This window comes from Dreissena polymorpha, chromosome 6 (assembly GCF_020536995.1).
Source record: "Dreissena polymorpha isolate Duluth1 chromosome 6, UMN_Dpol_1.0, whole genome shotgun sequence".
Lineage (NCBI taxonomy): Eukaryota > Metazoa > Mollusca > Bivalvia > Myida > Dreissenidae > Dreissena > Dreissena polymorpha.
The window spans coordinates 104,292,243-104,306,079 of record NC_068360.1 but is presented as its reverse complement, the minus strand read 5'-3'; the positions used below and the strand labels follow the sequence as shown (position 1 = coordinate 104,306,079).

Genomic DNA, 13,837 nt, shown 5'->3' with positions numbered 1-13,837 from the left:
ATGCGCACTAACTGGGTAATTAGCAGCAGTGATTACGTGATAATCGATTGACAATCCGATAATTGCAGGGTTTATGCAGACTTTTCAGACGGCACGGTTAAAGAAAGTAGGCAAAAATAAGTAAAGAAAAAACAAAATTGATCAAAGGTCCATTAATTACGTAGATCAATTATCAAGTCCAGCGAGTTTTGTCAGTTTGTTAACCCACTGATAATTACGAGTAACACCCATCTTATATAAACTGGAAGCAAAGTTCATTTTGTATACTAACAAGTCATAATACTACACATAAACATTGAGAAAACACATTTCCTTGATAAGATATAATTTATCAGAGTAGAATTAAATTGCTACGTCATGACCTTCGACATTGTAAATGCCGGACATATTGTAAATTAACATTCAACCCGCGTTCAATTCAAAGCTGGCGATTCAAGAACAACAGATTCAAATTACAAGTACATGTAATGGTTATTCAATAATGGAGAAAGCATTAACTGGATTTAACAAACATTTGATTAGGTTTGTTAAACCAGATAACAACAAGGAAAATTTGGATTATTAAAGTTAAACTACTACAGGTAATTAAATTCTTAAGTGTACATATTTCGGACATGTATAGTATTCGGATAAACAGTAATAGATATACTACACATGTACATGTTCCATGCAGTTAGATTGTGTTTTGTTACAAAAGCTATCATAGGGATGATGATAATATACATGTTATGATGATAAATATGTGATGAAAAGGTGCTACTGGTACATATCTTAAATTACTTAAATGTGTTAAAAGACTTACATGTGTTATGATGAAGTAGATTTTAATGAGCATTTATTGTTTTTACAAATACACATAGTATAGTGATAGAAATGATAAAACTTGTGAAAGGAACATGTTTTGTTTTTGAAAAACTTAGTCGATATTGTTTGCACAAATTATTTATATTTTGTCATTATCTTTGTGTACCAATTCATTAAAATATGTTGTGTTATGTATCCTGGTATTGTTATTTAATAATTAAAGCAGTATAACTTTTTAAGATATTGTGTTACTCTTAGAGCATCTTTTTATCTAAAAAAATGAATAATACAGACAAAAACACAATTAACGTGCTTCAAAATTGACCCCAGCATTTGTCAATTTGACTCCTTAAAATTTCAATCCAGGGGTCATTGACTCCTGGTTTCTAAAATCTATTGAAATCCCTGTACGGTTTTCACCCATTGATTTTAAAAAATAGGGTGATTTCGGTCTTGAAATATGGTGAAATGAGTTATAAAAATTCATACCTTAAAATCATTGCTGCTTTCCCTGTTGAATAAAAGGCAATCTTGGTCACTTCAACGTATCGATTCAGATTCATATTACTTCTATTGAAGCTGCACATGTGTATTGATTCAATAAAACTGTAAACTATTATAATTAACTGTCATAAACTGATGTTTCATAACATCTTTAATTCTTCAAACTGTCCATAATATAAACTTTAAATTTAAAAATCGATAACACAAATAATTTGTCACTTAATGGCTCTTGCTTTCTTGGTTCAAAAAGTTTGTGACCGATGATATTTTGGCGCAACTATCCCGGACGTCTTTCGACCTGTCTTAGACATTTTTATTTTTCATCGTTATAGAAACTGAATGAACACAATGAGCAACGAAGTAAATCAGATTCAAAACGCATGTTTGTCGTAAATAATTTGGTCAGATTCTGTAATTATCCTCCGCCATAGGCGGAGGGATATTGTTTTGGCGTTGTCCGTCCGTCCTTCCATTTTTCCGTCCGTCTGTCCAGAGCCATATCTTGGAAGTTCTCGGATTTCATTGAAACTTGGTATGAGTATATATATGGATAAGAGAATGATGCACGCCAAATGGCATTGTACACCATCTTTTAATAACGGAGTTATGGCCCTTTGTATCTTGAAAAAATGCTTTTTTTGTGTGTCCGGAGCCATATCTTGGAAGTGCTTTGGCAGATTTCATTGAAACTTGGTATGGGTATGTATATCAATAAGAGGATGATGCACGCCAAATGGCATTGTACACCATCTGTTAATAACGGAGTTATGGCCCTTTGTATGTTGGAAAAATGCTTTTTTGAGTGTCAAATATAACACTTTTGTGTCCAGAAGCATATTGGCAGGGGATATCAATTCAACGCATTTGCTTGTTAACTATGAAATCTAGTCCGAAGAATAACTTTGACTGTTTTACTGCTTCTTCATCCAGACACTTGCTGAATAAAAGCGACGTCGCATTACGATAATAATTACTATTGTATCGTACGCATTGAATTTTATGAATTTGAGTAAAAGTCAAATTGGTTGCGTTTTCAATAATCATGATATTGTATTTCTTTGCGTTTTTAAACATTTTAATAGGGTGACAGACGGAGCAGCCTATCTGGGGCACTGGGTTCTAAAATAAAGCAAATTTTATTCAATTGATAAATGTATTATTTTTCCTACTTTAAGCTTATCTTTAGTACTTAGCAAATATTTATTTACAAAATGCATATATAAGCTGAATTAAGAAGAAATTATATTTTTTCCCATGTCTGCATCAGAGCAAGCAATGTTCATGATATGAGCTATCTATCTGTACATATTGTTTCACAAAAATGTCTTACTTTGATATCCAAAGCAGAAATTCTTGTGTTGTGCTTGTAACTGTTTGAGTTTTTGTTGAATTGTTGAATGAGGTATTGTATTTTCTCCCCAAGAGTATCTGCAAATCAAACTGAATTGTTATCACATAATTTGCAAATGGTGAATACTTCATATGCCCAAAAATAAATTAACTTGAAACCCATAGTTTATTGTCACCTACAAGTACGTTATTTGTTGTCCCTGTTGCAGAGCTTCACGTCGATTGTGGGACCCAATGGCAGTGGCAAGTCCAACGTGATTGACTCCATGCTGTTTGTGTTTGGGTTCCGCGCTTCCAAAGTGCGCCTGAAGACCCTGAGTGGACTGATCCACAACAGCGAGCATCACCTCAATGTCCCCGGCTGCACGGTGACCGTGTACTTCCAGAAAATCATAGACACAGGGGTTAGTGTTTATAAATTGTGTTAATTGTTTAATGGTTTTAGTGTTCGGTTTTGTTATAAAACAGTTCTATTTCAGATGATTTGTTGGAAGTTCTTTTAAGTGTGTGGTTAGGTTATAAAACAGTTCTTTTATAGATGATGTGTTAGAATTTCTTTTATTAAAGTGTGTGGTTTGGTTGAAAATCAGTTCATTATTAGATGATGTGTATAATTTAGGGATGCAATAGATTAACCGGTTAACCTACCCAAACGACCAGTTAACCGGTTATATTTTCGGGATAAGGTTAACCTGGAAAAAATATTTGATTATGTTTTTTCATGGAATAAATCGTACGATTTTACTTTTGCGCGTGACAAACTGCCAACTTGCGCTGGCTACTAGTTAGAACAACATGCCGCACCATCGACGGTAATAAATAACGTGTCAAAAATCAAAGTAATAAAGCAATAAATCAATACCTTTGTAATAACAAATAGGGGGTACATTTTGATAACTGACTCTATTTTTTTGTTTGACTCGCGAAAATTTAGCAAGCAAACTGTGGGGAGTCGGAGCAATAAGCGAAGACGTAATTGACACGTTTATTGAACTCGCGATAAAAAAACAGTTGAGACATTGGAGGGCTTATTTTGGTGTTTTGTTAACCAATATCCAACACTGATTGCTCACGAAAATTCCATGTTAATAAGTAACAATTTTATAAAGAATTGCATTCGTAGTTAAAATTTTGTTGAGTTGACATCGTTTTTGTTTATCAGAAATTAATTTTATTATAATTTACGTCCAATGATTCCACCATTACCGTCCGATGCAAGTGTTATTTAAGAAAGCAAATTATTAACTAGTTAAATAATTAAATATTAATTAAAAATATTTATTTTTTAACGTGAAATTTAGTATTTGTGTAATTGCTTAAAATTTGCGCGCTATGGTACGTTAAGTTGTTAACAAACAAACGTAACTATCAGTATTTGAGATCTTAATACTTAGTTACATCGCTATTAAATAAATGTACTGATTAAATTATTTAACTTACATTTCGTTCAAAATTAATTTAATTTGCATTCATGTCCTTTATTTTACCCACATTAAATTGTATAATGAACATCAAACAACAATACTTCGGCTACAGACGCTAAAATGCAAACAACAAAATATGATATTATCGAAGAAGAGGAGATGCGGATAGTTGAACACACGTGACCCACTTTACGTCAAATTGAAAGGGCAAAGCACATTTCTATATTGAGCCAATTTGAAACACACCATTTTTGTGAGCGTTATTTTGAAATAAAAATATGAGCTATTGTCATCACCTTGGCGTCAGCGTCGGCGGCCGGTTAAGTTTTGCGTTTAGGTCCATTTTTCTCATAAAGTATCAATGCTATTGCATTCAAACTTGGTACACTTACTTACTATCATGAGGGGACTGGGCAGGCAAAGTTATGTAACTCTGACTGGCATTTTGTGCCCTTTTTATACTTGGAAAATTGAAAATTTGGTTAAGTTGTGTGTTTAGGTCCACTTTATTCCTAAAGTATCAAAGCTATTGCTTTCATACTGCAACACTTACTAACTATCATAAGGGGACTGTGCAGGCAAAGTTATGTAACTCTGACTGGCATTTTGACGGAATTTTGGGCCCTTTATACTTGAAAATTTGGTTAAGTTTTGTGTTTTGGTCCACGTTACCCCTAAAGTATCAGAGATATTGCTTTCATACTTGGAACACTCACAAACTATCATAAGGGGACAGTAAAGGACAAGTTGCATAACTCTGGTTGTCATTTTTACGGAATTATGGCCCTTTTTTGACTTAGTAACTTTGAATATATGGTTACATTTTGTGTTTAGATCCACTTTACTTCTAAAGTATCAAGGCTATTGCTTTCAAACTTCAAATACTTTCATGCTATCATGAGGGTACTGTACCTGGCAAGTTTCATTTAACCTTGACCTTCGAATGACCTAGACTCACAAGGTCAAATTATTAAATTTTGCTAAAATTGCCATAACTTCTTTATTTATGATTAGATTTGATTGATACTTTGACAAAACAACTCTTACCTGACATACCACAATAGACTCCACCCAAACCATCCCCCACGCCCCCCCCCCCCCCCCCCCCCCCCACTATAGTAGTGGGGGACATATTGTTTTTGCCCTGTCTGTTGGTGTGTTGGTTTGCGCCAACTTCAACATTTGCAAGAACTTTTGCAATATTGAAGATAGCAACTTGATATTTGGCATGCATATGTATCTCATGGAGCTGCACATTTTGAGTGGTGAAAGGTCAAGGTCATCCTTCAAGGTCAAATATATGGGTCAAAATCGCTCATTTAATGTACACTTTTGCAATATTTCAATATTCAAGATAGCAACTTGATATTTGGCATGCATGTGTATCTCATGGAGCTGCACATTTTGAGTGGTGAAAGGTCAAGGTCATCCTTCAAGGTCAGAGGTCAAATATATGTGGCCAAAATCGCTCATTTTATGAGTACTTTTGCAATATTGAAGATAGCAACTTGATATTTGGCATGCATGTGTATCTCATGGAGCTGCACATTTTGAGTGGTGAAAGGTCAAGGTCATCCATCAAGGTCAAATATATGGGTCAAAATTGCTCATGTAATGTCACTTCTGCAATATTGAAGCTAGCAATTTTATATTTGACATGCATGTGTATCTCATGGAACTGCACATTTTGAGTGGTGAAGGGTCAAGGTCATCCTTCAAGGTCAAACGTCATATACGGGGACATAGTGTTTCACAAACACATCTTGTTTTTTTTTTTTTGTAAAGATCATCTAATAAATGACCCCCACACCCCCACACTATACCCCCCACCCACCCAAAAAAAAAAAAAAAATATCAAACATGGTTAAAAAACACAAATATTTATTTTTATTATTTTATTTTTGAAATACAGTCCAACCATCCCACCCAAGAATCCCCCCCCCCCCCCAAAATAAATATTTTTTTTTGCATTTTTGGAAGATAATGTAATAAATTACCACACCCCCACACTATACACCCCTCTCCACTCCACCCCTCCCTCCTTTGTGTTTCAAATTGAGATAGGTCCCTACACCTTTAAAAAGAAAAATAGATGAGAGGTCTGCATCGGTAAGGCGGTGCTCTTGTTACTCCTTTGCATATACGCAGGAAAAATAAATCATATATATAGGATACATTTACAAAATTGTTAAAATAACTTTTATAATACATTTTATTACAAAACTGGCATGTTATCAACGCACGCGATTTCAAATTTGAAATTACTTTTGTTTCTACCTAGTGGTTAAAACGGTATGACTTTTTTTACTAGCTCTTTATCATTTTAACTATGTATAAGGTGTTTCAGTTTAACCGGTTATGGGGAAAAGGTTAACCGGTTAATGATTTTTGTAACCTTTTGCATCCCTAGTATTATTTCAACAACACAATGTTCTGAAAATACAAATATCAATTGCATTAAAATGTGTCAGTATACATGTAATAAAGACTAAGTCGGACGTTGCTTTATCCAAACAAAGATGAGGAACTAAAATTTTCCCACCCATCACAGCTTGTGTACTTTTGTAACTCATTTTCTCAAAATGCATAGTGACACAACTGGTTTAGTATAATGGTTATTTACTTTATGTATGCAGACACGAATTATGAACTCCATGCTGATGGGCTAGAGGTTATCTAGAAGACTGGTTATTAATTGAAATCATTCATGTCAGCTTGCGGTGTTGTTGTTTTTTTCATTCAAAATTGTGTCCGGTATTCGGCCCCATTCCCAATGGAAAAAAAGTATATATTTTTCCCAAATGGGACCTAAAAATTCCCAATTTAAGGTTTAAAAAAAATTATTGTTTGTTTTTAGATGTCTACATTTTATTAATTTCCCATCCAGTTATATTAGTTTAACCTTTACTTTACTCTGTAGTCAGTATACAGGCCATGGCTGCATTGAACCCACACTTGTCTCTCCCTTGCAGCCGGGCGAGGATGAATACACAGTTGTGCCCAACTCAGAATTCCACGTCTCTCGTACGGCCCTGCAGGACAACTCGTCCCACTACTGCATTCAGGGGCGCAGGGCCACCTACAAGGAGGTCGGGAACCTGCTGCGCGCTAGCGGGATTGACCTCGATCATAACCGCTTCCTCATCTTGCAGGTAACTTCACAAATGAGGGCTTTTTTCCTGTCTTTGTGAAGCGGCTTTTAGGCCCTTTATAAGTGAAAAAAGAGTCAACATTTTTTAAATGGTGAAAAATTGCTTGTGAACTTTAAAAAAAAATGATAAGCCAACTTTTTTAAAATATATGTCGCAAACTTCTCAAAATTGTAAAAAGCATGTCACAATAAAGGAATAATGATTGCAACATTTAATCTAGAGGGAAATTCTTGTAACCATCTGCTAGTATTTTATTTTAGGCAAGTGGCAAAAAGCCCTTACAATATCAGACACTACATAATACATTTACATGACTTGAAACATGAAACATGACAAAAGCTAGGGTCACTTCCTTGGAACAGACTGCAGGGATATTCTGACATTTTGACCTGACCAGCCAAAACTTGTTCTGTTGGCATATTCTGCATGAAAGACAATATCCTGTCGAAAACGTATGTTTGCATTTACCAGTCTTAATGGAACTTGATATCCTAAGCTTGCATTGAGTCCTTGCATGGCATTGTATCTGATGCATTGTCAAGGTCACTGTTGCAGAAAATAGAAAACATAATTATTACTTTCACAGGGTGAGGTGGAGCAGATAGCCATGATGAAGCCCAAGGCGCCTACGCCCCACGATACGGGCATGCTGGAGTTCCTCGAGGACATCATTGGCAGCAACCGCTTTAAGGAACCCATAGAGGTGCTCGCCAAGCGGGTGGAGACACTCAATGAGCTGAGGGGCGAGAAGGTATCAGAGGGTTTTTAAGTTGTTTTTTCTTAACACTTTTCCACTCAGAAGCAAAAGTGAAAATGGCTATATGCAAACAGCATAAAACCAGAACAGCCTGCGAGTAACTCTCAGTATGTTCAGGTTTTATGCTGTTTGCTGCTCATCAGTAATTTACGGTTGGAAATGAAGCTTTTAAAACTTGAATCTAGTAAGAAAGGTCTTATATCAAATTTAACTTTCTAAGGAGCTACAAATGTGTAAATAAACATATCTATGTGGTAAAGGGTTAAGCAGGGCTCCTTAATCCAAGAAATGGCAACCAAGGGTTTTTCTACAAAATGATGGTTGGTTTTTCTTGGGAAGTAGTTTATCTTGGGAAGTTTATTCCCATTATCAGGGTTATTTATACCCCTACTAAACAAAGTTTAGGGGGGTATATAGGAGTGAGCTTGTCGGTCGGTCGGTTGGTCCGTGTCTCTCTAATTCAAGTAGTTTTCATCAGATCTTCACCAAACTTGTTCAGAAGTTGTATCTACATGATATCTAGGCCAAGTTGGAATGTGTGCCTTGCCGGGTCAAAAACTAGGTCACAGGGTCACTTAGTGCGTTTTAAACATGCAGCATGTTTTCCGCTCTCTAATTCGAGTGTTTTTATACGCCCGTCTATGACGGGACGTATTATGGTATACCCCGCGTCCGTCCGTCCGTCTGTTAATGTCGTACGCTACATCAAATATCCTTTGACAGATTTTCTTCAAATTTTAACACAATCTTAATATTGATAAACCCTGATCCCCTTTCGTTTTTGACGGAATTCTGAATTGTCGTTCCAGAGTTATGGGACTTTGTTCGTCAAAATTTCGTGATTTCATTGAATGTCCTACTGTAGCTCAAATATCCTTCGATGGATTTTTTTCAAATTTCAACACAATCTTAATATTGATAAACCCTGATCCCCTTTCGTTTTTGACGGAATTCTGAATTGTCGTTCCAGAGTTATGGGACTTTGTTCGTCAAAATTTCGTGATTTCATTGAATGTCCTACTGTAGCTCAAATATCCTTCGATGGATTTTTTTTTTTTTTTTTTTTAGTATCCCTGAAAAATTGAACAAGGTGAGCTTTTTTCTATTCCGATTGTACACTACCACTTACCCATCTACATTTCTCTTTTATTATTGGTCAAAATATCTATAACAGGTTTACTTCAACTCCATATCCTCTAAAGAAATGCATACATATACTCAAAAAAAGATATGGTATGAATGTCAAGGAGACGGCGCTCCATGCTCATGTACTTATAAAATAAACCATGTATTCAAATACAAATAAACTGAAGTAAAAAAATGATTCAAAGGGTTATTTATTACCTTACTACTTCATTGGCGAACGACGGGCGTATCATGCGCTCATGGCGCAGCTGTTTATTTATCAGAGCTTCACCAAACCTGGTCAGAAGTTGTATCTTGATGATGTCTAGGCCAAGTTCGAACATGAGTCATGGCAGGTCAAAAACAAGGTCACGGGGTCACTTAGTGCGTTTAAAACATTGAGCATGGTGTCAGCTCTATAATTCAACTAGTTTTTATCCGATCTTCACCAAACTTGGTCAGAAGTTGTATCTAGATGATGTCTAGGTTAAGTTCGAATATGGGTCATGCCGCGTCAAAAACTAGGTCACTGGGTCACTTAGTACGTTTAACACATTCAGCATGGTGTCTGCTCTGTAATTCAAGTAGTTTTCATCCGATCTTCACCACACTTGGTCAGAAGTTGTATCTAGATGTCTTGGTCAAGTACTAACATGGGCCATGCAGGGTCAAAAACTAGGTCACGGGGTCACTTAGTGCGTTTTAAACATTGAGCATGGTATCCGCTGTTTTTTGTGAAGACAACATGCAAAATATTCTGTGTCAATGCGGCATGTGGGGGTATTCGTCAAGTCTGTGACAAAGCTCTAGTTTTAATACACTTTTGCAAAGTTTTCATGTATCTTTATGGTGATTTCCCTTGACATACCGGTAAGTTCAAAACCTTTACCATGGACTGATTAAGACATGGTTAATGATTAATTATACATTTTGGGCAAGTTATGGAGACATTAAGAAAGATATGGTTTTCTCCAAGCATAACCATATTTGATTTAACCCTTTACTACTCCAATACCCATTTTTAGCTTGGCATTTTCGAAGTATTGTCATAGCCAGCTCGGCGTCCGCTGTCAGCCGTCCGCTGTAGGCTTCATGCATAAACCTTAACATTGGCTCTAAAATCAAAGTGCTTCCACCTACAACTTTGCAACTTTATATGTAGATGCACCTTGATGACTTCTACATGCCACACCCATTTTTGGGTCACTAGGTCAAAGGTCAAGGTGACCTATAAAAAAAATAAAATCTGACAATCTTTCATTTATTAACCCTTAAAGCGCTGGAGCTGAATTTTAAAGGCCTTTGCAAACAGTTTGGATCCAGATGAGACGCCACAGAACGTGGCGTCTCATCAGGATCCAAACTGTTTGCTATTCTGATAGTATTCTTTGAAAAAAATCGAAGAAAATGCTAATTTTAGAAATTCTGCAGACGACATTTTAGCAGACGACAAATTTCCCAGCATGCAAAGGGTTAAAAAGTGCACCCATAGCCGAGCGTTGGCACCCGTTATGCGGTGCTCTTGTTACATGTTTGTATTCCCATAGAAAATCAAAGTAAAACTAAAGACCTTTCTAAACAGATTCAAGTTTTAAAGGCTTTATTTTCAACCCTAAGACACTGATGAGCAGCAAACAGCATAAAACCTTAACAGACTGCAAAATTAACTTGCAGGCTGTTCTGGTTTTATGCTGTTTGCGTTTAGCCAAAAGTAAGGGGTCACAGACTTTAAACTTGGAGCCGGTATCTTCAGCCCCATACCCAACGGGAAAAAATTATATATATTTTCCCAAATAGGACCTAACAATTCCCAATTGAAGGTTCCAAAAATAATTTTTTATTAGATCTAAACATTTAGTTGGCATCCAGCTGTATAAGTTGAACCTCAGTACCAGTAAATATGATATTGAAAACACTTTCATTTTCAATTTTGAAGCATTTGTAAGCAAAACAACAACAACATTAATCTTCCAATTTTAGTCAAAACACAGTGATTTTTCCCAATCCAAAGGGTCCCGGACCCATTCCCAAAATGGTGAGGAAAAAACACTGGGTCATTTGATTCATGATTTTCAAAATTTATTGTCATACTTGTTTAACACTTGGAGTCCTCATTATTTCAGATGAACCGCGTGAAGGCGGTAGAGAAGGACAAAGATGAACTGGAGGAAGCCAAGAATGAGGCAGTAGAGTACCTCACTATAGAGAACAATATCACCAAACTGAAGAACAAGCTTTTCCAGAAATATATGTAAGCTTGCTGTGGTGTTCTGTGTTAACCCTTTACCACTGAGATACATAATTTGAGGTTTTTGTAATCCCATAGAAAGTTAAATTTAATTAAATACCTTTGTTACTAAATTTAAGTTTTAAAGGCTTCATTTCAATCCCTTAGATACCGTAAAAATGCAGTCATAAGTCGAGATTTTTTTCCTCCAAAAATTGATTAAAATTATATTGTCGACTTATGATCTCGTTCATGAAAAAAAAAATAGATCGATCCCCGCATCCAACATTTGGGCTCTGTGTGAATTGACAGTTTGATGTTATTAAAAAAAAGCTGCTTCCTGTCTGAAGCCATAAAGCAACACATTTCTCGGCGACAAAATTGGCTTCCTTTGTCTAGCAAATAAATTGCGAACCAATCGTGTATTTGTTCCTCAATGGCAATTGTCCAATGAAGTAATGTTTTACTCAAGTTGATTTTGTTTTGCCGTAATTACTCGGCCTAAGCATTGAAGCGACGAATACAATTATCTAGGATTATCAGAGAAAAACTGACAAGTTCAGATTTACAAACCTCCTGTGCAGTTTCTAACAATGGCGTACGCTGGTGTTTACAAAATTCACTATTTTTAACTACTATATCAGGTTTGTTTTATATAATTAACATTTAAACAGTATAGTTGCGTCACAGAATCGGAAATAAATTTGATGCTAATTTTCCAATTGTCTCTTAAATTTTACCCGACTTATGAAGTGCATGTACCCAAAATAATGCATTTTCGAACGATTTTCAACCCCCTCCCCCCACGTATGAGCGGGTAAACCAATGACGGATTTTTGACGGTACTGATGAGCAACAATTATCATAAAACCTGAACAGACTGCGAGTTACTCTCAGGCTGTTCTGGTTTTATCCTTGTTGCATGTAGCCATTTTCACTTTAATGAAAAAACAAAAGCCATGCTCTGTGAAAAACGGAATTTAATGCATGCAGTCCGCACCGGCTAATTTCGGCTATTCCCTTTCCGCTTTTATTGTATTTCTTGTTCAAAGTAAGTCTCTTCTTAGAGTAAATCCAGTTTATGCGGAAATTGTTGTCATTGATTAGTCTGTGCGGACTCCACAGGTTCATCTGGGCAGAGGGCCAGATAAGATGCGTATTTGCGTAAAATACGCATGACAAAAAAGAAAATACGCATGACTTAAAATTGTGTTGAGTAACAAAAACTCCTGACTAAATTCGGATTACGCATCGTGTGCAATTTTAATGCGTATTAACCGTTTATACATGCATATAAATTCATGTAAACATGACTGGTTTCCGATACTGTGTCCACACCGGTAAAAACGTAGTGATATCACCATCTATGTATAGAATGTGGTTCCCAACCTAATTTAATCCTCAGTCAGAACGGTATCATTTCATGTTGGCCCACGATAGAGGCCGATGTTGATACAACGGGCCCCCGCTGCATTGTTGAGCATCGATATACGCTCATGGTGAAAACATTTGACATTACATTCGATAAAACCCGAATCGCCCAACTTCAAGCATATAATTTTTGCTATCAGTTGATCTCTTGTGTGGCAATATGGAAAAAACTTTTACCTTTAAGCACCTTTTAAATGGCGCCAAAATACACATATAATGAACAAGTTTTGTGGGCCAAGCTTAGAAGATTTAAATTTGATCGTGGCTGTACAGTGTGTGCTAAACAGTGGCTTGCCAAATCAAGACGGAAAAAAAAGATTAATGGCTGCTTATAAGCCAAGGGTAAACAAAAAAAATCAGAAAAACTGTTAAATAAAACAAAAGTGATTGCTTTATTGTGTACAAACTGCTTGTTATAGCGAGTTAACATTACATGTACAGTGTATTATTAATTCTGATCCTTTGAACATAAATACTCCTTAAAATTATCAGGGTTCGCACAGGGCTTGAAAAGTGCTTGAAAACGAGTCCTAGGCTTGAAAAGCCCTTGAACAAAGGTTGGCCTTGAAAAAGTGCTAGAAAAGTACTTATTTCATGTAAAAAAGCCTTGAAAATTTTTATTTTGTTCAAAATTACTTTTATCATCGCCATAAACTTAAATCGTTCTTATGGAAAATATTACGAACATTTATCATAAATTCCTTCGCGCAAAAAATGTGTACCAAAATATAAGTTTCGTACACTATTGGGTACGAAACATTAAGTGTACACGTCACAGATTATGTGTACTACGTCAGAGGTTCGCCATTGTGATCAATTTTCGCGAGTAAAAATTCAGCGATGGGGAAGTGTCGTTTCAAACCAGAGTGGTTAACTGAATATTCCTGGCGCTACTTTCTGGTCATAAACACCGATGATATGCAGAAAAATGCTTAAATAATTTCAACTTATACGATACGTCAACATTCTTTAAACATGAATATTCATGGCGCTATTTTCTGGTCATAAAGAAGTTGTCAAAATGACGTTTATCGTTATGTTTTGCGCGAAACTTATGAATGTT

At 36.0% G+C, this 13,837-nt stretch overlaps 1 protein-coding gene across 1 annotated transcript in view; it reads left to right on the top strand.

Annotated features, from left to right (window-relative positions):
• Positions 1-13,837, top strand: part of LOC127834161 (structural maintenance of chromosomes protein 4-like) — a 60,247-nt gene that overhangs the window by 5,634 nt on the left and 40,776 nt on the right. Inside the window, exons 3-6 of the mRNA XM_052359796.1 lie at positions 2,868-3,062; positions 7,055-7,234; positions 7,821-7,985; positions 11,240-11,367. Coding sequence (XP_052215756.1) covers positions 2,868-3,062; positions 7,055-7,234; positions 7,821-7,985; positions 11,240-11,367 — 668 coding nt within the window. The remainder of the gene's footprint in view (positions 1-2,867; positions 3,063-7,054; positions 7,235-7,820; positions 7,986-11,239; positions 11,368-13,837) is intronic.